Source organism: Vanrija albida, assembly GCF_041260175.1.
Source record: "Vanrija albida strain AlHP1 chromosome Unknown contig_1, whole genome shotgun sequence".
NCBI lineage: Eukaryota > Fungi > Basidiomycota > Tremellomycetes > Trichosporonales > Trichosporonaceae > Vanrija > Vanrija albida.
Window position 1 is genome coordinate 2,884,033 of NW_027191420.1, and position 22,969 is coordinate 2,907,001.

The following is a 22,969-nucleotide window of genomic DNA, read 5'->3' on the forward strand; positions in this document are numbered from 1 at the left end:
GGGGGGTGGTGGTGGTGGTGGTGGTGTTCGAGTTGAAGAAGGAAGGTTGATGCTGCAGATCAACACACCGTCGAGCGTCCCAACTTTGGCCGTTCCGAGTTTCATCACGTGATTCTAGCAGCGCGGTGCCCCGGATCAGCGGGAGTAGATTTCAAGCGCGCCTTGCTGTTTGCGAGATTAAATGGAGCCCGTGTCGACTTTGCTTTCCGCTTCTCCCCCCATCGCCGCACCCCGCAATGACAGACACATCCACCCCGCTCTCGGCCGTCCGGGACCTGACCTTTGGCTCGGTGAGTGGTTATCAGACCACTAGAAATAGCCCCTCTGACGTTTGCCAGGTCGCCGGCATGACAGCCAAGCTGTTTGAGCACCCCTTCGTGAGTCACCAACAGACCCGTCATCACGGACTCTGACCGTCACCCAGGACCTGGTCAAGGTCCGTCTCCAGTCGCAGCCTACCGACAGGCCGCCCATGTTCAAGGGCCCTCTAGACTGCTTCAAGCAGACGATGGGCAAGGAAGGCATCCGTGGCTTGTACCGAGTGAGTCATATCTCGTTGGCGAGACATCCGCTGACGTACAAAGGGTATCTCTGCACCAATTGCAGGAGCAGCGGCGGAAAACGCGAGCCTGTTCTTCATCTACAACAAGGCGCAGGCTGCCATCCTCGCTCTTCGCCCCGGCCCCGATGGCGGACTGCGCGAGTTGACGACCATGGAGCTGGGTGTCGCCGGTGCAGCTGCCGGAGCCTTCACGTCTTTTGTCCTGTAAGCCGGCCTTTGTAGCCCGCCTCCGATAGCATCGGCTGACACTCCCAGCACCCCGATTGAGCTGGTCAAGTGCCGTATGCAGGTGCAGATGATCTCTCAGTCTGCACCAACCTCTGCTGTCACTGTCAAGACTGCGCTCTCTGCCCCCGCCTCGCCCTCGTCCACCGTTACAATCCCCCCTCTTGCCCGCCCCGTCACCACCGCCGCGCGCCCCGCTCCCCTCGGCCCCTTCGCCATCATTGCCCAGACCATCCGCACCAATGGCATCCGGGGACTCTGGCTGGGCCAAACTGGCACGTTCCTCCGCGAGACGGGCGGCTCGTTCGCCTGGTTCGGCGTGTACGAGTTTGTCGCGCGCAAGTTCGTCGCGCGTCGCCAGAAGCACGCGGCCGCCGACTACACCGTGACCAAGGCCGACCTCGCACCCTGGGAGCTCATGCTCTCGGGCGCTTGCGGCGGTGTCGCGTACAACGTGTCGCTGTTCCCTGCCGACTCGGTCAAGAGCACGATGCAGACGTCGGCAGAGCTCCACCCCGACCGCCCGCCACCCAAGTTTTTCCCGACCTTCAAGCAGATCTGGCAGACGCGCGGCATCCGCGGCCTGTACGCTGGCTGTGCGCTCACCTGCCTGCGCTCGGGCCCGTCGTCTGCCATCATCTTTGGCCTGTTCGAGACGCTCAACAGCAAGCTCGGATGGATCTTTGACACGCGCGCATAAGCGACGCATCCGCCGGGGTGGAGGTTGACCCGCCCCATCAACACGCCCACACTGCAATTGGCTCTGTTCATACACCGCCGTCGTTGTACTCGCTCCCTGGTGTTGGGTTCATGGTTCTCGTATAGAGACTAATCTGTACATTATGCATGCACGCATGAGCACTGGAAGTGGGTGGAGTTGGCGTGAAGTGAAAGATTTGTCAACAGTGGGTGTTTCGGCCAAGTCCGTTGCGTCGGCTTTGAAGTCGGGCGCGCGCGCGCGCGGTTAAACTGCACGAGTTTACGCGCGTAACTGCTTTCTGGCACAACACGCGCCGAAAGCCTGGCTGCGAGCCGCCCTCTCACAATCGCATGGCATTCATAATACACGTTGGACATTCGTGTGCACACTGTTGTACAGTTGGTCAAGTGGTTGCTCTGGGCAACTCTATGTTCTAGGAGCGGGCGTTGCCCGCACAAGTTGGGTCGGCACCCCGACGATCAGATCTCCTTGACATACGTCTTTGGGACGACGCCGCGGAGGCGGAGGCCCGACCCGCTGGCGTCGGGCACGACGAGCTCGCACCACGCCGCGTCGAAGGCCATGCCCTCGTCCGACAGCTCGTAGATTGCGTTCTGTTTGACCGACGTCTCGCCCGGCCCGGGCGTGTGCGAGGGCGGCGGGAAGTCGAACATGGCAACGACGAACACGCCGCCCGCGCCGTCGGCCGGCGGGGTCGACCCGCTGCCGACCAGGTCGACGTAGGTGCGGGGCACGAGGCCCTCGTCGCCCGTCTGGAGACCGCGCCGCACCTTGACCCAGCCCGATCCGTCGTCCTCGACCACTCGCACGACCTCGCCCGAGCTGACGCTGATCTCGGGCCCACCGGCCGACGGGTACGAGTAGAGCACGCGCGCTAGCCCGACGGATGGTGGAGGCGGCAGTGGCGGCGTCGGTGTGGGAGGCGTAGCGGCCACTGCGGCCTCCTCGGCCGCCATCTCCTCGACGGCGGCAGCAGCCACGACGCCAATGTGGTCGTCGGTGAAGAAGGGTGATACGGTCTGGTCGCCGTCGCGTATTGGCTCGAGGCGGACCTGCTGCGTTGTGGCGTACTCTTGCGGCCCTTCGTGTGGGGAGCCAAAGACTGTTTGGCGCCGTAACAGGAGCGCACCGCTGGTGATGGAGCGTCGTAGCCGACCGTGCTGCGAGCGCCGGCGATTCGACTTTAAGCCGGTACATTCTGGGTCGACGTGAAGAGCACACTTTACGTGGAGCGCGATGCCACATAGCCGGCATGCGAGCTCGGGCTTGAGCGGCGACCACACCTTTTCACCACAGGCGTCGCAGTGGCCGGGGGTGGGGAACTGGCGCTCCTTGAAGTCATGCGCCATCTCGGGGCCAGGCAGCGCTGCGGCGTCAGTCAGCTACCCCTGCGACCCAACTCACGTCCAAGCACCGCCTCGATCGCAGCAATTTCTGCGCGCGCCACAGCCACCTTGCGCTCAATGATGCCGAGGTCTCGTATCACTGCGAGCCTGCGCTCCCACACGTCCTCGGGGTCGCCGAGGCCGCGGTCGGCCGAGAAGGTCGAGCACTGCTCGCGCAAGCTGTCCAGTTCTCTCCCTGCCCAGTCAGCGCAGGCACCAAATCCCCGACTCACGCTTTGCGCCCAGCACGCCCTGGTCGACCCCGTCATTGCCCACAATCGCCGTCAGGGCAGCCGAGCTCTTGACCCATCTGTTGACGAGCCAGTTGCGGTCCTCGCGCTTGTCGGTGCTGAGCACGGGCTTCTCCTCGCGGGCCGACGGGGGCGCGACGTACGTGAAGCACGTGAGCGACGGGTGGCTCCCGCCGTTGGTGTAGGCCGAGGTGGCCGACATTGTCGTGGACAGCGCTGGGCTCAGGTGCGGCGACGTCGACGGCGCAGACGGCACCAGAGGGGACATCAATGGCGGCGAGAGCATCGACACGGGCGACTCGGGCACGCTCCCAGCATACCCATTAACCACGCTCTTGCTCGTCCTATTCCAGTCGAGGAACAGGTCCTCATCCGTCGCGAGCGACACGACGCTGTACGTCTCAGGCACGCGAGCGAGGATCGTGGCCAGTAGCTCGGCGTGGGCCCTATCCTCCGTCGCCTGGTGGCGCAGGAGATCAAGCAGCGACGTATGGACGTGACCATACAGCGCCCTCGCCTCCTCGCCCCACCCTCCCGCGCCACCGCCCTCCGCGAGATCCTGGCCCCCTCCTCCTTCGGGCCCCTCGCCGGCCAAGGCGACGAGATACGCGCGCTTTCTGTCCGCCCTCGCGACCTCTGCGTCGCTCGTCGCCTTCTCGAGCTTGACCCACTCGCTGTCGATCTTCGACCCGTCCTGGGGCGGGGTCGCGACCGTCCTGAAGCGCATGAGCGCCGCGTCGTGGTCGCGCACCGCTGCGTGGTATTTCGACCGGGCGCCGTCCACGTGCTCGCGGCCGACGTCCCAGCGCGCGCGGATGTCCTTTGACCACGCGCCGAGCCGGCGCGCGCTCTCGCCCGCCCGCTTCTCGATGTGCGTGAGCGGCTGGACGAGCTGTGCGCCCAGCTGGGCAGGCCGCTTCTGGTGCAGGTTGGCCGTGGCGCTAATCTCGACGAGGTGCGCGCGCATCGCGCCCACCAGCGTCGGCTGCGGCGGCTTGCGGCCCCCCGGCAAAGGCAGGAGGACGTGGTCGAGGCGCGCCTCGAACTTCTTGACCGCGGCCGACAGCGCGCGCCCGTACTCGCTCTCGATCTTGCCGACCGTGTCAACAAAGTCGCGGTAGTCGCGCGTCACGTCGAGCAGGTCGTTGATGAGCGCCTGCGGCGCGGGTGTCGGCGAGGAGATGGTAGGCGGGAGGAAGTAGAGCCGCGCGTCGTCGTGTACCCAGGCCCGGGGCTCCTCCTCGCCCGGCGTCGACGGGAGCTCGGGCGACGGGAGCGGCGGGGCAGAAGCCGCGGGCGAGCCACTCGCCGCCGCAGGTCCCCCAGCTGCGTCGGCCATGGCTGGGGGTGAGTGCGGGGGCGAGGGGAGCGGGCGGGCCAGTAGCGTTGTGATGGCTGGTTGTTTGTTGTGCGCCGTGTCGCCGACGCGCGCGGGGGTGGGGGCGAGGGGGGTGGGTGGGCGGGGGTTAGGTGGATGCGCGGGGGTGAGGGGGTGGGTGTAGGCGCCGTTGCTGGTGGTTAGAGTGGAGAGATTGTCAAGATGGATGGGAAGAGAGACTTGGAGTCGACAAACATGGTCGTCGTGGTGGCGCAGGCGTCATCTCTCAGCCAACCCAACTTTGGGACCCCGGAAACTGTGTAGAAGCCGGGCGGCGGTGGAGCAGCCGAGCCAAGGCGCGCGCGTCATTGGAATCCACCCAACCTCGGACTCTCCGATGCGGCCGATAATCCTGTGCACTGGGCCACTGGGCCGGGCTGGGCTGACGGCGCACTGCGCACTGCCACGGCTTGGCCTCGTCCAGTCGTTGCGTTGCATACGCAGGCGTCGAAGAACACCTGCATCTATGGGAACTCCAAGTACCAGTTTCAAGTCGCAGCTTGTTGCCCCCTCGTGACCGCTGTGCATTCCCAGCATTCCCATCACTACACTCGTTGTTTACCTCGCCTCCCTGATGTCGATCAACCCAGGCTAACATAATTGATGGGTCTTGACTAGCGGCTTACGCGTCCTAAGCCATCACAACAACCCATGCACACCCTGCTTATGAGTGAGTCGATGCAGTCAATCGCCGACACACGCCCCGCGCCAAGGCTACATACAAACGTGCCCAGAAACACTACTAGGTTACAACGACGTTACACCGCCTCATTCCGTCACCGCCAGTCGTACCCGCCACTGCACACTCGCCGCCACCACCGCTTCGTCGTGCAAAGCCGTGCGCGCTGTGCAGCGTCCAGACCAAGTCCGCTCCGCTCTCATCGGAACGGGAACCCTCCGCTATCAGTGAGCGTAAAGTCGTCCCAGAAGCCGTCGAGATTGAAACCGACGTCGACATCGACATCAAACAGGTTGGCAGGCACTTGAGTAAGGTCAAACAGGGCCGGTCCACCATTGGTCGTGCCTGGATCATGACCCATCCCAGAGCCTCCAACTCCATCACCAGACTCTCGCGCAATCTGCTCGCTGGCCAGCGCAGACAGTGAGCTCATCTGGAGGGGGAGCACGGGCATGTCGGGCGCCATGGACGGCTCGGGCGAGGGGAACCGCGAGGGCACGGCCTGCCAAGTATCAGCGCAGTCCTCACACACGCCGCCACTACTCACGCTCGCATCGCTGAGCTCGCTAAGACGCTTGGACAGAAGCCGCAGCATCTGACCGTAGCGACATGCAGGGTGGTCCTTGTCGGGGCTGGCGAGGATAAGAGCCGCGCACACACGGTCAACCAGCTCAATCGTCTTGGCCGCGTCGCCCTTTCCCACAGCCCCAGAGTAGGCCGCCTTGAGCGCAAAGGTGCCGCTGTATGCAAAGTTGATGAGGTACCGGCTAGGCAGGTACCGCAGCACGCCCGACTGCGCGAGTCGGATGCAGATGTGGAGGATCTCGTGCGCAGAGTCGATTGAATCGTAGATGAACAGCGCGTCAGGGCTCGTCGCCGAGCCGCGGGGGAACATGGACACTGCGCCTGATCGTGGCTCGCGCTCTTGCTCAGCCCGCTCCTGCGCTCGCTGCACATGCGCCTGGAAGGCAAAGGCCGAGACGTAGAGGCGGACAAAGTGGTAGGTGCACCACGTCAGCTCGCGCACGCTGTCGACGCGCCAGGTCTTGTCCTTCCAGGTCAGGGTGAACGAGTCGAGGGCGCGTTTGAAGTGCTCGAGAAACTTGAAGTACTCGCCCTTGCGAACCAGAGCCGACGTCCTCGACGGCGTAGAGAAGAGGATGTCATGCGCGTTGGTCATGATCTGGGTGAGCTCGAGGTGTGCCTGCATCATGGACGCCGACTCGTTGACGTCGACGAGGGTGGGGGGCTCGCCGGGCGTAGCCGAAGTCGGGTTCATCATGTAGGGAAAGTGGACGGCGGCGGCAGCTTCACCGGTCTGCGATATGCTCGAGTAGCCGCTGAAGCATATTGCGGGGCCACGACTCCAGAACGCCAGGCCGGTGCGGAGCCCAAGGGTGCGGTCATAGAGGTAGCACCAGGTCCAGACCCCACGCGCGCGCTCGAGGTCCATATTCTGTTCGCCGTCTTCGAGCGCGAGGCGGTCCAATCCGAGTCCGTACGCCGCGCGAATGGCTGTCCCTGTCAATGCCCATGCGCGGCGGTTCTCGGTTCCGTGCAGCCCGAGGCCGTGGGTCTCGCGCGTCGGCCCCGCCATGTCCGCAAACTTTGGCGACAGGCGCTCGGCTGGGAGGTTCTCGGCGAGGATGAGGACGCCCTCGACAAAGCCAATGCTCGGCTGCAGTCCCGACGTCGTATAGTCGGCGATCGTCTCGCGGATGAGGGCATATGTCCGTTCGTGGATCTCCTTCATCCCCGGGTCCGGGTGGTGGTGTGACGCAACACACACGATGGACGAGAGGAGGAACGGGTCGGTGAAGGACAGACTTGCGAGCTGCTCCTTTGTGTGCGGGATGCGAACTGTTTGGACAATGGGCTGGGGCGTGAGTTGCTTGTCCTGTACCTGCGTCGCCAACTCACCAACACGGGATGGTGGTGCTGGAAGAAGATCTCGACCAGCTGCTCGAGTCTCTCCTCGTCGAGCACCCCACGCTTGATGAGGACAAAGTCGGCAACCGAGCGGGGCCTCTCGTCGTCCCAGGCCACTCGCTTATTCCTCGCCGCGGCACTTTCATCGCCCTTTTCCGCGCCCGCATCCCCATCAGCGTCCGTGGCGGCGTTTGCAAGAATCTCGAGCGCGTCCGTCTCGTTGTTGAAGCTTGCGACCACGATGCGGCGCGTCGCATCCGGCTCTGACGGATTCCGGCGTCTACGTCCCTGGTGGTTGGGCGACTCTGTGGACACGGACCCGATCGAGGAGACGGTCTTTGTCGACGGCGGGTCGAACAGGGGCGACGGCTTGTGGTCAAACAGGCCGATGTTGTCAGATGACCACCCTCCACCGCCGCTCGCACCGCTCGCACCAGTGCTTGGGCCGGACGCGCCGGCCGGGTAAGACGCCAGGCCGTGGGTGCTGTCGCTGGGAGCGTGGTGGCCGCCCGAGTGGTGCAGGTCGACCTGGCCCGGCATCTGCGGGCGCGGCGCTGCCCACTCGCCGGCTAAGTGGTTTCCATGGAGCTGCCCATGCGACGAGACAGAGTGCGTGTGAGCGCCTTGGCCGTGACCATGTCCGTGCGATAGCCCTCCCCCGCCGTTGGCACCCGCGGTATGGCTCGGGCCGGCGAGCGAGCTAAGGCCCGCGGCGGTGAAAGCGGGCACTGGCTGTGTTTGGAATCCGGTCGCGCCTCCTCCTCCTCCTCCAGAGCCGCCGCCGCCGTTGGACTGCTCGGTGCCGGAAGCGTAGATCTCGGGCTCGTCGTCCTGCGCCGCCTTTCTGCGGCGCTTCTGTCGCTTGTCAGCCACGGCCCCGATCGCCGGCCCATCACTCCCACTCCCGCCATCACTACGCTCCAGCACTCACGCTTGGCAAGAAGACGCAGTTGCGCTGCTCGCGCCTGCATCGCGTACACGGTGGCTCGGATGGCGCATTGACGTCGCCGAGGTCGCACTTGGCCTTGCGCAGGCGGCAGTGGACCTGTGTGGTCGGTCAGCATCGATCGTAACCCTCTGCAGCCAGCCCCGCGCCCATCACTGCACCCCCCCGGCGCCACTCACACACGCGCGGTACCCTCGCTTCGGGACGCGCTCCTCCTCCTTGCGTTTTGCCGCGGTCGAGCCCGAGCCCGAGCCCGCGCCCGCGCTCGCCGCCGTGCTCGGCCCAGCAGCGTGCCCCGAGCCCGAGGCGGCGCCCTCACGCGCGCCCGTCACGAGGAGGTCGTGCACCGATGTTCCCGGGGGAGGGGAGAGCCGAGACGGGGGGTGCGAGAGGCGCATGGGTGTGATGCTAGATGATGGGGGGAGGGACAAGCGAGCCTTGTGCCCGGCAACTGAGTAGCGCAGGAGGGGAGGGGGGCACCGGCGGAGTCCCATTGTGGCTTACGTAACGTGCGGTTAGTGCGACCTTCTCTCGAGCCGCAGCGGGGAAGCGCTCCGCATGCATCGCGAGTCTGGGGTCTGGGTAGATCTGGAGCGGGCGATACCCCGCTCGCTCCGCGCGAGGGGGTTTGGGGCAGAGTGGGATAGCGCGGGGGACGACGAGGCGTAAACAATACGGTAGGCAGTGAGCGGGTCGGCGCGGCAATCCACGGAACTGGGCCAAGTAGCCTCCGTAATCTCGGCGGCGGCAACGGCGCTGGTGCTGTTGTATGTGTGCATCTTGTGCGACTTTCGTCCAGCTACCCCACAGCTGCAGGCAAGCGGCGACGGGTGCATGCCGGTGTGGCGGGTATCAATCTCGCCGGGCAGCTAGCTTCCTTCGCCCCGTCAGCCCGGCAACAATCCACAGATAATCTCGTGGCGCCGTCTTTTCGCCGGCCTCCCCCCGCCGCCCACCTGCTCAGCGCCGCCGTCTTGGCACACAGCACGGTGGTCCACGGCGCCGACCTTTCGCCTTCACTGCGCAGTTCAGTGCCGTCGGGAGCGGGATCGACACCAGGCCCAGCCAGGCCCGGCGTCACCTCCTCTCACTGTGCCTTGACGATCTGATGGGCGAGGCGAGTCGGCGTGGTCTGGCGCCGTCTCGTCACTCCGCGACGGGACACGAGGCAAGGCGTGGTTGGTGGTGTCGGCTGTGAAGTGACGAGCGCCGCCATATCGCACATGCACGCGGCGTGTCCGCCGCCGGTGATGGGCTCAATTTGTTTGTGGTCGGTGAGACGCGAAACCAGGTGCGACGCTGCAATGTACGTCACTGGTCGGAGTTGGCGGGCTGGGCCGTGCCGCGTCTCGTCTTGTCGCCGCCGTCGTCTCGTCTCGGGTCGGCGCTTGTGCTTGCTGGATGGCGCCGTCCTACCTTAGCCGCCGCTGCCACAGCCTTCACCTCGCCCCCTCCCACTTTGGCGTCCGATCGAGCGCATCCCGGATCTCGATCTCGGATGACACCCGACACCCAGTCCGCCCGCCTCGCACGCACCCAGCACAGACCGCACGTCCGAGCACCTTCCTCACCTTCCTCGCCCTCGCCCACGCCGACACCACTCGGAAGCGTACATCGTGCTTACAGCGGTACAGCATATACAAGCCTCGGACGCTTAACGAGGAAGAGAAAGGAACAATGATACCCAGTGTGGTGTAGGTGGGTAGGGCGAGTTGGAGTCAATGCTTGATGGGGGTTGAAACTTGTACTGGAGAACAGGGCAGCTCGGGCCCGTCTGGCCTGGCCTCGAGTCTGTCGCGGTGTAACACGGCACGGTCACTCGCGGCTGTTGATGGTTGGGTGCCGCCGAGATCGCTACACGTGCCCGCGTCTATCTGAAACTCTGTTAGCTGCGACGCGTCTTTGGGCGGCCCACACAGGCCGATTCGGTGGTAGCGAGCGGCAGGCGGCGCCATGTATGGGGCGCGATAGGCCACACCACACTGGCTCGCACTCGCCGCCTTCGCGCGCCACCGCAGCGGCCCAGTGCACCCGCTACTGCACTCACTCTACGACTTGGTGGGCGAGCCGGTGGCCTGCACGCGTGAGAGCCGCGCCTCGGCTTCCTTAATCTGAGCCTCGAGCGCGGCGAGCTCGCTCTCGAGGTGGGGGATGAGCGAGCGCCTATGCCAAGTCAGCGACAGTCGTCGTGAGGCAAAGGGGTGGGTGGGCAGGCAGGTGGGTGGCCTGGGCGGGTGCGCCGTCGTCGTGACGTGAAGGCGCCGGAATGCGCACGCACGCGCAGGTGACGACAACCCACACCGACGCACCCACACCCCAACCACCAACTACTCACCTCTTCTCAAGCTTGCGCTCGAGCTCGGCGACGTCGGCCTCGGATTGCTGGCCGCCGTTGGCGAGACCGTTGCCGGCCCGGTGGTTGACACGTGCACTGGCGTCGCCGAGCGGCTCCTCGGCGAGGCGGCCAAGGTGAGGCGCAGCGGCGGCGGCGGGCTTGCCACCGACGACGGCGTCGAGGAGCGACGAGCTCGACGTGTTGGGGAGGGCGGGGAGTGCAAAGCCGTTTGAGTGCGACATGCTGTACGCGGTGGTGGTGTGTTGTTTAGTGGTGAAAGGAGTAACGGAGCAATGCGTGTTTGGATTGTCCAAAGCGAGGCTCACCTTGTCATGGGTGGGTGGGTGTTTGAGAGTGCGGCGGGGGTGCGATTGCTTAGGGTCGGGCAGGGAAGGCAAGGGGGAGGGGGGTGGGTGAGGGTTGGTGGGAGTGGGAGCAAGCCAAGCACAGAGGTGAGAGGAAGAGTAAGGTTGTCAAGGCGTGTCGCGGGTGGCTCCGTAAAGGGAGGCAAGGCAACGAGGGCGAGGAAGGCGAGGGGGGTATGAGACCGCGACGTGCACACGTTTGCGTCGCCTACTGTCGTCGTTGGCGAGCTGCTTGCCCAGCGTCCAGCAGACGTACGCTCTCCGCCTGCAGCCTGCCTGCTGGGACAAGACGACGCGCCCACAAGTGACCCCGTTGCCGTTGCCGTGCAGACTCTACTGCCGCACCTTCCTTGCCTGGCATGTAATCCTCGTCGTCGTCCAGGGTTCATGCATGCTTGCTCTTCTCGTCCGTCTCTGCTCCTGTACCCCATGCACCCATTCCCTTCCTGTGTGACCGCCGCCGCCTCCGCCGCCGCCGTGCAATTGAGGGGGAGGGGGGAGGGGGAGGGAAGGAGGACCGTGGACCGGGTGCCTCGCACGCGCCTACGGGTGTCATGCCTGCCTGTCGTCTTGGCTGCCTTCCAGCAAGGCAACTCGCTGTGAAATTGCCCCATACGTCATTGCGAGTTTCACCATTCACATCGAGGCCCCGCGTCGCGCGTTTCATTAGAACCCGCCGCTTAGCGACATTTATGCAAGCACCCCAAAATCGCGTCGTGCAGCGAGCGTGGCTTGTGGCGACGAGCGAGCAGGCTACCGTCCGTCGGAGGCTGCCACAGCGAGCTGCATCCACTGGCCATCTCGTTCAACCTTACCCACGCCCACGCCCACTCCCACGCCCCGGCCATGCCCGCCCCGCACAGACCACCACGCCCTTGTCGGAGCCACGTCGGAACGCGGCGGGTCAAAGCGCCGGCCGCGGCGCGCCCTGTTGTGGCAGCCAGCAGCTTGGTCCGAGCGCGGCAGTCGCCCTCGCCGGGGTCAGCCGCGCCCCACCGACGCACAGACCGCGACACGTTGTGCGGCCCGTGCACTCCGTGCAATTTGGCGCCCGGGCGTCGGTGTCGGAAAGGGGGGGGGGCGGGGGCGGGGACGACACACCCAGGAGTGAGTGCCACTGCCCGCTCGCCTGGCCTTAGTTGTCGCTGTGGGCTGATGTTGACTGATGGATCGTCGTCATTTACCCCTGGCGACAGCTGATAGCCGCCGGGCGGCTGTGTGCTCGTGTGTGCCAGGTCGCGCCCGGGGGTGCCCCACCATGGGCCAAAGTGCGGGGGATATGCCTGTGATAGCGCGACGAGATAAACCGGCGCGCGTCAGTGTTTGTTTGTCCCTGCTGCCTCGAGGCAGCAAGACTGATCCGCGTCTCACGCCCCATCCTTTGATTAACTCAAGCTGACCGCACTGGGGGAAAAACTTTTGGCTGGCGGGGGTGGTAGGTGTACAAGAGGCTGTCTTGCTGGTCTTCCTCGCCTTCCCCAGCTTCGCCTCTCTCCCTCAGACCTCCTCTCCCCTCTAAAGCACTCAACTCGTTTACGTTGCCTATTGCCTTCGGCGATACCTTTTCTCGACGTGTAACCCACCATGCCGCCGACTTGGCGGACGATCCCCTCCACGCCTCGCATGGTGAGTCCCTCCCCCCTGCCCATTGTTTGTCGAGTGATCGTGAGTGACATGCTGATCGTCTCAGGCGGGGTCCAGCTCTCGCCTGTCGGTATGTCCTCTTCCTCGCTTGGCCCCTGACACTGCAGCCCTGCTCGCCTACCGGCTCTCTCGACGTCCCTCTGACTGGGCCGAGTGTCCGCGACAGCCCCATTGTCATCGACAGCCCAATCGTCCCCAACTACTCGCCCCCCTCTCCTACGATCAACCCCCGCACGCTCCTCGGAGGAAGGCTGCCTTGCGCCGAGTACTACACGTACTGCACCTTCGGGGATCACGGGTGCGATGGCCAGCCGGGGCTGCTTCAGTCGGGCACTCTGGACGTCGACGACTTTCTCGATTTACCGAGCCACACCCCCTTCCATGATGCGAGCCCGCCGGTGAGCTACTTTCACCCCCCAGCCGGGGTGCTGACTGGGGTAGATCGAGGAAATCTCGCTCCGCGTCGCACACATCCCCCTGAACTCCCAGGTGGCTTCGCCTGTCGCGTTTCCTCCAGACAAGGAACCTTCCCTCATTGTCAAGGTCGAGCCCGTCGACCTCGATTCCCCGGAACCCTTTATTTGCCCGACCCCACCTAGTGTCAGTGAGTCGGGAGACGAGTGGGCCCCGGAGACGCCGACCCGCCCTCCTTCAAAGAAGAGCAAGGCTGGTTCCACCTCCGCCCCCTTGAAGGCCACCTCGAAGACATCGAAGCCGCTGCGCCGTCGCTCCGGCGAGAAGCGTCAGAGCCAAAATCGCTCGGCGCAGTCGAAATACAGGGCGAAGAACAAGACGCTGCAGGGGCTGGTGAGTTCCGCACCTCCACGAGCCGGGCTCACACCGAGGGCTGGGATCTTCAAGTGCAAGTCCTGGCACTTGTTACGTCAACCCGCCGCAAGGAGATCACCCTGGAGGCGGCATTCTCGAAGCTCGCCATGGAGGCCAAGAGGTTCCAGTCGGCCGTCACGCGTGAGTTGCAGGTTGCTTGGCCGACATTGATGAGCAGGGACGTGCTCGATGACTGGTGGCAGGCTCGCCGATGATGTCGCGGCCAAGCTCGCGTCGTCGTGACAGCCGAGCAAGCCAGACTCCCGTGGCCCACTGCACGCTACTACTGTCTACTGTCATTGAAAGATTGCTCCATTGTCTGCGCATACGCGCATGCTTGCGCCATTGTCATTGTCCCATCAGTACCATCCATCAATACAATCCAACGCGCCACACTGGGCGCGGAAGCAAAATGTCACTGTCGATGTCGGTTGATCCTTGTTCTCCAGCGACGACCTGTTTGTCCTTGCTCCATCTTCTCATCCACCCCAGGACACACTCACCAACGAGCACAACCTCGACCCAGCGGCCCCAGCGTCTCCAGAGACACCACACGTCCCCATGGTCGACGTCAGTACGCCCGTGAACGGCGAGCACACCGAGCCGGCCGAGACCTCTCGCGAGGGGCTGCAGCGCATGCTGCGGCTCAGCGAGGCGTCCCGCGTCCAGCCCAACCCGTAAGCCCTCCCCCCGTCCCCCCCCTAACACCCAGATACTCGGCCGCGTTCCACCCGCTCACCTCGGCGCTCGTGTACCCTTCCACCGCAGCGACGGGGCGGCACCACGTCGTGACCTCGGTCTTCGCCGACACACCGCCGCGCGCGCTGCCCATCCCCCCGCCGTTCAGCCGCGCCGAGAAGCTCACCATCTCGCCCGACGGTGCGTGGATCACGAGCTTCCGCTCCACCGAGCTCAACGACACCAACCTCGGCATCGGCGCGCGCTCGGACGAGTCGGGCGACCTCATGGTCTACGGCGGCTCGCTGCTCGAGCCGTCGTCGGTCCCCGGCTCGTTCATGCCGCTCTCTGCGTTCCCCCTCTCCTCGCCGCCCCTCGCCATGACGTACGTGTACCCCCCGCGTACGCGCCTCGGCCCCGGAGGGAACAAGGCTGCGCCGGCACTTGGGCCGACCCCGCCCCCGTCGTACGCTGCGGCGGCCGGTCGCGGGCCGACGACGATCGTGCTCACATCCGAGCTCATCTACCTCTTCCACCCGCACCCTGTCCCTGCGCCGGTTATCCTCGACACGCACTCGACGGTGTCCAACCCCGCGGACAACCTCACGGCGGCTGCGCTCGCGGACCAGGCGAACGGGATGAGCTGGCAGCTCAACTCGCTGAGGTGCCCGATCGGCGTGCGCGCGTACGCCGGGCTCACGAACCCCGGCCCGAGGGGGTCGGCGTTCCGCGCCCAGCGTGGATGGATCGGCATGGTCGGCGGGAACGACAGCGTGTGGGCGGCGGTCGAGGCCAACGGCGAAGTGAGCGTGATTCGCATCGAGTTTGGCCTCGACGGCAACAAGCTGCCGTACCTCGCGACGACGCCGCTGCCGTCGCTTCCGCGCCCGCGCCCGCCTCCATTCGAGAACAGCACTGGCACGCCCGAGGCGCGGCTGGAGTACGTGTCGTTTGTGTCGCTGCCGAACGGAGGCGCGAGCACGCATGTGAATGGGAGTGCGGATGGGGAGAGCAAGCCCAGCGACGAGGGTGTGGGCGTTGTGCTGGTCTACCGTGACGTCGAGGAGAGCCTCAAGCCGACGCTTCCCCCGCGGCAGCGCATGCGCTTCGAGCTGGTCGAGCTGCGCAAGCGGCGCATCACGGTCGTCGAAGGGTTCAAGGAGATTGGGTCGTCGCCAGACGGCCCGCAGGCGATGGACTGGTTCCCGGCAGCCAAGGCACAGCAGACGGCGCTGTCGCCCGAGGGCACGGTCATTGTCGCACTGGCCCCGCTGCCCGACGTCCCGCCCCACAGCCTGGCGCTGGCGCTCGTGTCCTCGCCGACGGGGCTGTACCTCTCGCACGTCAACCTCGCCGGCGGCAACAGCACCGACTCTGGCGACAGATGGTCGGCCCTCGTTGGTGAGGAGGTGCAGCTTGACCCGAGCCTCGCGTTCGGCGATGCCGTCATCATCCCAAGCCAGGGCCCGAAGCGCGGCGAGATGGGGGTGGTCGCGCTGCTCAGCGTCGGCTCCCGCCCGAGACTGGTGCCGTCCCCACGGCTCGAGGTCGAGTCGCCGACGCCGTCCGAGACGATCAAGGAGGTGGCCAAGCGGTGTGCGCGCAGTGTCGAGCTCGCCGTCGTGCAGGGCGTGGACTGGAGTGACGCTGTCCGCGCCGCCTTTGCGACTGTCCCGCGCGGCGACGCCAACGACCTCGCCAAGGCCATCCTCGAGAAGGCGTTAGACATGTTCATCAAGCACTCGCGCAGCTACGTCCCGCACATCCTGCGTCTCCAAGTCGCTGTGTGGGCGCAGGCCGACGACCCGCGCAAGTCGCTCGCCGTCGAGCTCATCCGCATGGGCGAGGCGTGCCAGATCTTCTACCTCTGCGGCGACGAGAACAACGGGGCGATTTCGTTCGACCTCGACTCGATCTGGAACCTCGTCGACGTGTTCGAGTGGGGGCTGTCGGTCATTGGCCGCACGTGCCGGGACGCCATCACGGAGCGTGCCCAGTCGGAGTGGGCGTCGTCCGAGGCCATCACCGAGGGCTCGACGCGGCTGCTGTACCTCATCCACCCGCTGCTCCGCCGCAGCCTCGCGCGCTTGGTGGCCCTTCTCGCCGCGTTTGCAAAGTACGTGTCGACGCTGGACCGGCCAATCCGGCCGTCGGACAGCTCGGCGCCGCGGTCCAACAACGCGACGGCGGTGGCGGCCGAGCGGATCGCCGACGCGCTCGAGCGCGAGAGCATCGACCTGGCCGTGTGGGGCGACGTGCTCGCGGCGCTGACAAAGGGCCCGCGCCCGTCCGACGCCGACACGTGCGCGTCGCTGCTCACGCTCGACATTGGCCCGATCCAGTCGCTCGTGCCGGCTGCGCTGTCGGCCATCCCGACGCCGTCTAATCTGTTCGTGCACGCCGCCGTCGAGCCCGAGCGCGACGGCGCGAGCGCTGCGCCGCTGGGCGATCGGCCGACGGCGCACTGCGACCGCTGCGGCGCGCGCACGGCGATTGCGGTCTCGAGCATCATGCGCAACGAGACGCCGTCGCCGTGGGCGGCGTGGCGGCGGACGTGGCGGAGCTCGTGCATTTGCGGCGGGACGTGGATGCGGCATCCGCTGGAGCCGCCGGCGAGGCTCAGGCCGTGACTCGGGCCATAGAAGTAGACGTACAGTGGTATATTTTATGCATGTAATCGGGGCGCACGAGCTCTACTCTGGTCTCTCCGCTCTTCGGTCTCACTCTCCCGCCTGCTCTCCAGTCCTCCCCCCTACGCAGCGGCAAACTTGCGCTGCCGCTCATACGCCTTCATCTCCTCGTCGAGATCCGCCTGCGTCTTGGGCTTTGCCTTGGGCTTCTTCTCGGAATCCACGTCCATCCGCTCGGCCTTCTTGGCGCGCGCCGTCTTGTCGGCGGGCTTGTTCTTGGCCGTCGCCTTGCGCGCGGCCGCCGCGGCCGTCGCCTTGGGCTGCGGCGCGGGCTTGCCCTTTGCCGCGGGGGTGCTCTTGCCCTTTGCCAGGCGGGAGAGGAGCGCGTCGCCGGGGTTGGCGCCGGCGCCCTTCTTCTTGCCGACTGCGGCGCGCTGCTTCTCGATGAGACTGAACGCCGTGTCAGCCGCGGTGCTTCCCCCCCCCCCCCAACCCACTCACATCTTCTGCTTCTGCTGCTCGCTGCCCCGGGCAGGCGCGGCCGCCGCCGCCGCGCCCTTGTTCAGCCGCTGGAGCAGTCTCAAGCCCGGCGCCTTGCCCGCCGCCGGCGCCGGCGCAGCCTTGCGCTGCTGCTGAGCTTGCGCCTGCTGAGGCTGCTGCTGCTGCGGAGCCTTAGGCGCCGCCACAGAAGGATGCGGCACCGTCGGCCGGAGGACATGCTGCACCGCGATCGTGTGGGCTGTGGCCGTCAGCCTTGCCACGAAGGGGAGCGGGGAGGGGGGCACTCACAACCGTCGATAACCTGCCCCCCGTACTGGCGGCGCACGCGCTCCGCGTCGGCCTCGGAGCCGACCTCGACGAGGAACGTGCCGAGGAAGGCGCCGGCGGCGTTGTGCAGCGCCGTGACGATGACGCTGGACGGCACGAGGCGCAGCGGGTCGGCGACCAGCAGTTCCTGCCGTTAGCTTGGGCGAAGGGGGCGGGCTCACCGTCAGCTCGGGGTCGCGCACGTCGAGCGGGAGGCCGGTGAAGAGGAGGAGCGAGGGCATCGTGGGTTTGTGGGTGGACGAGAGGCGCGGTCGCGGCATTCGCTGCGTTCATTGTTGTGAGGAGTTGGATTCGGTCAGGCAGGCACGTCCAATCGCGCGCGGAATGACGTGGCGTTTGGGGTCCGCCTCTGATGGCTCTCTGGCGGGGTGATACCGCCGCATGCGGCGTGCACGATACAAGTGATGGCGAGGGCGACGCGCGACGAGGCATGCATTGTGCTCCGAGGACGGGGCCGCCGAGCTCGTTGTCGTCTTCGGGGCGCGGGGCGCGGTGACCTCGCATCGTGGCGATCCTCCACCATGCCCCAGACCACTCCGGCCACCCCCCCTCCCGCCCCGCCCCGCCTCTAGAATCTATGCATGGCGACAGGCGCCTATCTATGCGCGTGGCAAGATGAGTTAAAAGGTACAACAATGAAGCAATGTGTTGAGAACCGGGCCGATGCAAGCGTGAGGCGGAGGCTGGCTCGCGGCTGCGCCGCGCCTACGCCACACCCATGCGCGTCCCGGCCCCAGTCGCCCCACCCCCCTCCTCCCCGCGGATCTTGTCGCGGCGCTTGCGGAGCTCGTCGATGGCCGCCTCGGCCGCCTCGACCTCGGCGCTTGACGGCGCGGGCAGCTCCGGCGCCTTGGCCCGCTCGTCGGCCTCGAGCGCCTGCGCCGAAGACAGCACGGCGTTGGCCGCCGCCATGCGCTTGTTGTTGACGTGGTTGAGGTAGGACAGGTATGTGTTCCAGCCTGGCGTCAGCCGCTGCCCAGCAACGGCCCCACTCACCCAGGCCGACCGTCTGCGCCAGCGTCAGGCGGTGCTGAGGCGGGATCAAGGTAAAGTTGATGGCCGCCGTCGGGCCAAAGACACACATCGACCGCATGTACACTGGCAGGAAGGCCATCTCGACCTTTTGCTTGACCTCGGAGATCGACTTGCCCTCGAGGATGCCGTTACATCCCCAGAACACTCCGGGGGTGTTAGCGCTGTGCATGCGGCGAGCCCACGGCCCGACTCACTGCACACGATGAATGGACCCCACAGGAACTGGTCGACCGCGAGCCGCGTTGCCAGTGCTGGGTCGTGTGAGCACCGGGTCGTGGTCGGCTTCCTCCGACAACTCACTCCGGATCTTGGACGGGTACTTGATCTTCTCGATAAACCCCAGCCAGGTGTGAGCGAGGGGCGCGAAGATGAACCCTCCGTCTGTGGTGTGAGCTGCTGTGTGCGGGGGTGGCCGCGGAGCACTTCCACTCACAGAACGCCAGCCGGGCAGCGCGAGGAGCCTGGGTCGTCAGCAGCTGTGACTTTGCTAGGTGTGCCGACTCACATCCCACGGCTCGATCGGGTCGCCTGCCTGGTCGACCTCTGTACCGTCGGCGCCGAACCGCCTTCCCTCGATACCGAACTGTGCGATCGAGTCGCCGACAGTGAAGAGCACGGTCGACGTAATCATCTTTGTACGCAGCGGTCGTGTGCTCAGCTGCCGGAGGTAGGCTGCGAGCACCCGCCGTCCAAACGACGTGGGGGCGACTGCTGCCGTGCTCGTCATTGTGTGGTGGGTTGTGAGGAAGAGTGCAGTTGTAACATGATACCGTGATACCGAGCTGTCACCGAGTCGACATTCATTGCTGCTGTCGCCATCTCTCTTCGTCGCATCGGGTATCTTTGTGGCTGAGCTGAGGGCAACGCGGCAGGGTCGTACGGACGAGTCAAAATACGGGGTCTCCGCGTCTGGCTTAGGTAAGCAGACACCTGCCACAGGCCAAACCGCCGTACTTTTCCCCGGGTCCAGCTTGGGCCAGATTTGGTTCCGCTAGGAGCTGGCAGTGTGTTTACTAGGGTGTGTGTTTGAACCCTTTTGCGAGGCGGCGTGGAAAGGCGCGCAGACGGTGGACGGGTGTAGGAACATGGCCGCGCCGACGCACGCACGCACGTACCCAAGCTGGCTGGCTGGCTGGCGGGCCGCTGGCTGGCCGTCGCCGCCAGTGAGCCAGCCTGGCTGGCCACCCACCGCACAATGGCGACTTGGGCGCTAGGCGGCGGTGTACCCTTACCTCCCGTTTCCCTTTCCCTGCTAGGTCGTGGCCCGCTCACCGCTCACGCTCACCGCTCGCCGCGCTCACTCACTCACTCACACTTCTCCCCCTCCTCCTCGTCATCATTACCTTTCTCTCCTCCATCCTCCATTCCAACTGTATCCCGCGTCCACCAAACTCGGCATCAGCTCGCTCACGACTACTGCAACGGCAACTCGCTCTCCTAAACAAGACACACCCTAGTTCCTGTAAGTCGCTGCCCACCCCAGCCCAACACGTCGCCGAAGCGCGCGCGCGCCCCTTGCCCGCCGCCGCCGAGCACGACCAGAACGATAAGCCACGCCGAACATGTCCGTGCTGACCACGCCGTTCCACCCCCGCCCACTGTCTCGCCCACGCTCATCAACGCCGCCCCAACACGCTTGCGTCACTACTCTGCACGCTTTTCCTCCCACACGACACTTGTCCCCCCATTGCCACCCAACTCTGTCGCTCCACCTCTCACGCCACCGGCCTTGTTGCCCCGTACCGCCTCGCCTTGGCACGTTGTGCGCTGCGCATCGGACCCACTACTCTCTCCCGCTTGCGGAAACGTTGTCTTCTGTCCGCCGCCCCGCCCTCGCCGGTTTGACCGCGTGCCGCTGTCCTGCTTCTCAACCTGGGCCTCGATCACGCACACACGCGCTCTTCTCTCGACCTCGACCTCGATTCGCACACGCGCGCACATCCATCCAACAGTCTTCAAGCATTGCCCATAATGACTGCTACTGCCGAGTACGACTACCTCTTCAAGGTGAGTGGGGTTTTGGGATGGAGCAAAGGGGCACGAACGCGCGACCGCGACCGCGCTTGCCGCAGCACAGCTTAGCCGGGGACGCAGCACCTCGCACGGTCTGTTCTCCGGTTAGCTCGACTAGGTCGTGCACCCTTGTGCACCTTCTTGCACCCCAGCAGACGGCTGACCTCGGCAGCTCCTCCTCATCGGTGACTCGGGCGTCGGCAAGTCGTGTCTGCTTCTTCGATTCGCCGACGACACCTACACCGAGAGCTACATCTCGACCATTGGTGTCGACTTCAAGATCCGCACCATTGACCTCGAGGGCAAGACTGTCAAGCTCCAGATCGTGCGTAGGCCCATCCCACCTCGCACTCAGCGTAGCATGTTGCTGACCATTGTTCTTCCTTCGACTCGACTCTCCTCTCTCCCCTCAACTCGACTCCCCTCCAACCCGCACCCACTCAACACTCACCTTGCTCTCGTCCCTGCTCTCACTCTCCCTCTGGTTTCTCGTTCCCTCCCGCTGTGTTGGAACTGACCTGGGGTGCTTTGTTGCTTGCGTCTGTTTGCTCGGTGGCAATGCCTGTGGCATGGTTTCGACTCTCTCGGCTTCGACTTTGCTGTTCGGTCATTGGGGCAATTGTTCATCGGCATTACACCTGTGGTGGTTTGGCTGCACATCGGCTCGTTGTCTCGACATTCACGGGGGCTCGTCAACTGCGAATATGTGTGGAACGGCGGTGTTTGCGGCTTGTTGGCGCTGTTGGTTCTTCGACTCGTCGACACTATTGCTGGTGGTGGCATCGACATTATTGCTGGTGGTGGCGCATCGCTCTTCTCCTTGGTCTTTATCGGCTCTCACGACGCCTTTTGGCTCTGGTCTTTATCGGCTCACGTCGACTGTTACGATCTCGCATTGACGTGGACGCAATGGCTCTTCAACTGGAATCTGTTGTCAACCTATCATCATGGGCTCGTGACCCTCTTCAACATTCATTGGCATACTATCACGCCTCATCATTGTCAACCACCGTTGTGGCTCTGTGGACTTGTTCAACTGGCATCGCCTATTGGCACACTCTTTCAATCACTGTCGGCTTTATCATCGGGCACTCATGGCCTTGACGACTTCAAATGGCTTTCACGTTCATTCACGCGGCATGCGCATTCTACGGCATTGATTCTGCTTCTTTGGCAACTTGGCAACTTGTTTCGCCTTCGGCGTCGATACCATATGGGTCGCACTTGTAACGGGCATTCGGCTTTCGTTTCCTCAACTTGGCGTCATCGTCAACGGTGTTTTACTGGGTCAACTGTCGTCGTCTTCGGTGCTGTTCTTCGTTGTCGATCGGATCGATGTTCGCCTGCACGAATGGTCACGCCTTCGCTGCATCAACCTCAACCCCGTCCGCCTATGAATCCGGCGCGTATTGTTGGTAACATTTGTTGGTAACACTTGTACGCTGTCCCTTCTACCCCATTGCGTGGGTCATCACCTCCCCCTCCTCCACTTCACTATTCCCTTTCACCCGTCTCCCTACCCCCAATCCTCTTCATCCGAACAGTGGGACACTGCGGGCCAGGAACGTTTCCGCACCATCACGTCGTCGTACTACCGCGGTGAGTCTGACTCTAATGGCCTCTGAACCCCACTAACACTCCCCAGGAGCACACGGCATTATTGTCGTCTACGACGTGACCGACAGCGACACCTTCTCCAACGTCAAGCAGTGGCTCCAGGAGATTGACCGCTACGCCGTCGAGGGTGTCAACAAGCTCTTGGTCGGAAACAAGTCGGACCTGGCGACCAAGAAGGTTGTCGACTACGCCGCCGCCAAGGCGTTCGCCGACGAGCTCGGCATCCCCTTCCTCGAGACGTCTGCCAAGAACGCCACCAACGTCGAGCAGGCTTTCCTTACCATGTCGAAGCAGATCAAGGACCGGTGAGTGTGCTGGATGCATCCAATCGTTGCCAGTGACACTGACACTCGACACAGCATGGGCTCGAGCTCGATCGCCTCTGGACCTGGTGGCAAGTCGACCATCAAGGGCCTCGGCCAGAACGTTGAGCAGAAGGCTCAGGGCGGCTGCTGCTAAAGATGCGGCGCCTCGCTGTGCGACGCTGTGCCGTAGGTGTGAGCAGCCCTTACGGGTCTTAGAGATTGTGGTGCATGTCTAGGGGGTGGATGTTGGGCCTATTCTTTTTATTCTCCCTGGCCGCTCCGTCCTCCACCCCTTTGACGATGGGCGCGTCTTGTATATATGAATGTGAACGCCTGATACTAGTGGGGGGGGCAGAAGGGTCAATAGGCCATTAGGAGGTGTGTAGTAATGGACATTGACTGCCACTCGCCACGCGCCAACTCGGTGGCCCCGGATGCGTGCGCGCGGGCAATTATTAAGGCAACACGCGTCTGTCCGGCGGCCGAGTGGAGCATGGCGCATGGCTCTGTGTGAGAAGTGGTATGCCAGGGAAAGTGAGAGCACAGGGACAGAGTCCAAGGCGATGGGCAGGTGCTTGGCGGGGGGAAGGTCGGAGGCCAAGGGCAGAGGTCCGG

The 22,969-nt window shown here is 64.7% G+C and overlaps 8 protein-coding genes across 8 annotated transcripts; 3 read left to right on the forward strand and 5 right to left on the reverse strand.

The window, feature by feature from the left end:
- Nucleotides 1-236: 236 nt before the first annotated feature.
- ORT1 (mitochondrial ornithine carrier protein) lies at nt 237-1,487 on the forward strand (the record flags this gene model as incomplete). The annotated part of the gene is made up of 5 exons (XM_069349814.1): nt 237-290; nt 339-377; nt 425-541; nt 585-766; nt 818-1,487. 5 exons carry the CDS (start codon nt 237-239, stop codon nt 1,485-1,487), a joined length of 1,062 nt encoding a protein of 353 aa, XP_069213358.1.
- A 479-nt stretch (nt 1,488-1,966) lies between these two features.
- bzz1 lies at nt 1,967-4,483 on the reverse strand (the record flags this gene model as incomplete). The annotated part of the gene is made up of 3 exons (XM_069349815.1): nt 1,967-2,874; nt 2,913-3,089; nt 3,127-4,483. 3 exons carry the CDS (start codon nt 4,481-4,483, stop codon nt 1,967-1,969), a joined length of 2,442 nt encoding a protein of 813 aa, XP_069213359.1.
- Nucleotides 4,484-5,400: 917 nt separating this feature from the next.
- Q8F55_001182 (uncharacterized protein) lies at nt 5,401-8,474 on the reverse strand (the record flags this gene model as incomplete). The annotated part of the gene is made up of 5 exons (XM_069349816.1): nt 5,401-5,703; nt 5,749-7,077; nt 7,122-7,985; nt 8,062-8,175; nt 8,256-8,474. 5 exons carry the CDS (start codon nt 8,472-8,474, stop codon nt 5,401-5,403), a joined length of 2,829 nt encoding a protein of 942 aa, XP_069213360.1.
- Nucleotides 8,475-10,124: 1,650 nt separating this feature from the next.
- Nucleotides 10,125-10,745, reverse strand: Q8F55_001183 (uncharacterized protein; the record flags this gene model as incomplete). Its single annotated transcript, XM_069349817.1, has 3 exons — nt 10,125-10,239; nt 10,412-10,654; nt 10,738-10,745. The coding sequence occupies 3 exons, from the start codon at nt 10,743-10,745 to the stop codon at nt 10,125-10,127; spliced, it is 366 nt and encodes a 121-aa protein (XP_069213361.1).
- A 1,615-nt stretch (nt 10,746-12,360) lies between these two features.
- Nucleotides 12,361-16,556, forward strand: Q8F55_001184 (uncharacterized protein; the record flags this gene model as incomplete). The annotated part of the gene is made up of 6 exons (XM_069349818.1): nt 12,361-12,402; nt 12,528-12,818; nt 12,862-13,227; nt 13,320-13,389; nt 13,784-13,925; nt 13,961-16,556. The coding sequence occupies 6 exons, from the start codon at nt 12,361-12,363 to the stop codon at nt 16,554-16,556; spliced, it is 3,507 nt and encodes a 1,168-aa protein (XP_069213362.1).
- Nucleotides 16,557-16,678: 122 nt separating this feature from the next.
- On the reverse strand, nt 16,679-17,605 carry Q8F55_001185 (uncharacterized protein; the record flags this gene model as incomplete). The annotated part of the gene is made up of 4 exons (XM_069349819.1): nt 16,679-17,006; nt 17,058-17,295; nt 17,346-17,511; nt 17,546-17,605. The coding sequence occupies 4 exons, from the start codon at nt 17,603-17,605 to the stop codon at nt 16,679-16,681; spliced, it is 792 nt and encodes a 263-aa protein (XP_069213363.1).
- Nucleotides 17,606-18,089: 484 nt separating this feature from the next.
- Nucleotides 18,090-19,146, reverse strand: Q8F55_001186 (uncharacterized protein; the record flags this gene model as incomplete). Its single annotated transcript, XM_069349820.1, has 6 exons — nt 18,090-18,343; nt 18,381-18,563; nt 18,614-18,670; nt 18,720-18,800; nt 18,853-18,880; nt 18,925-19,146. The coding sequence occupies 6 exons, from the start codon at nt 19,144-19,146 to the stop codon at nt 18,090-18,092; spliced, it is 825 nt and encodes a 274-aa protein (XP_069213364.1).
- A 1,244-nt stretch (nt 19,147-20,390) lies between these two features.
- On the forward strand, nt 20,391-22,508 carry ypt1 (ras GTPase; the record flags this gene model as incomplete). The annotated part of the gene is made up of 5 exons (XM_069349821.1): nt 20,391-20,426; nt 20,605-20,757; nt 21,977-22,031; nt 22,078-22,354; nt 22,409-22,508. 5 exons carry the CDS (start codon nt 20,391-20,393, stop codon nt 22,506-22,508), a joined length of 621 nt encoding a protein of 206 aa, XP_069213365.1.
- Between the last annotated feature and the right edge of the window lie 461 nt (nt 22,509-22,969).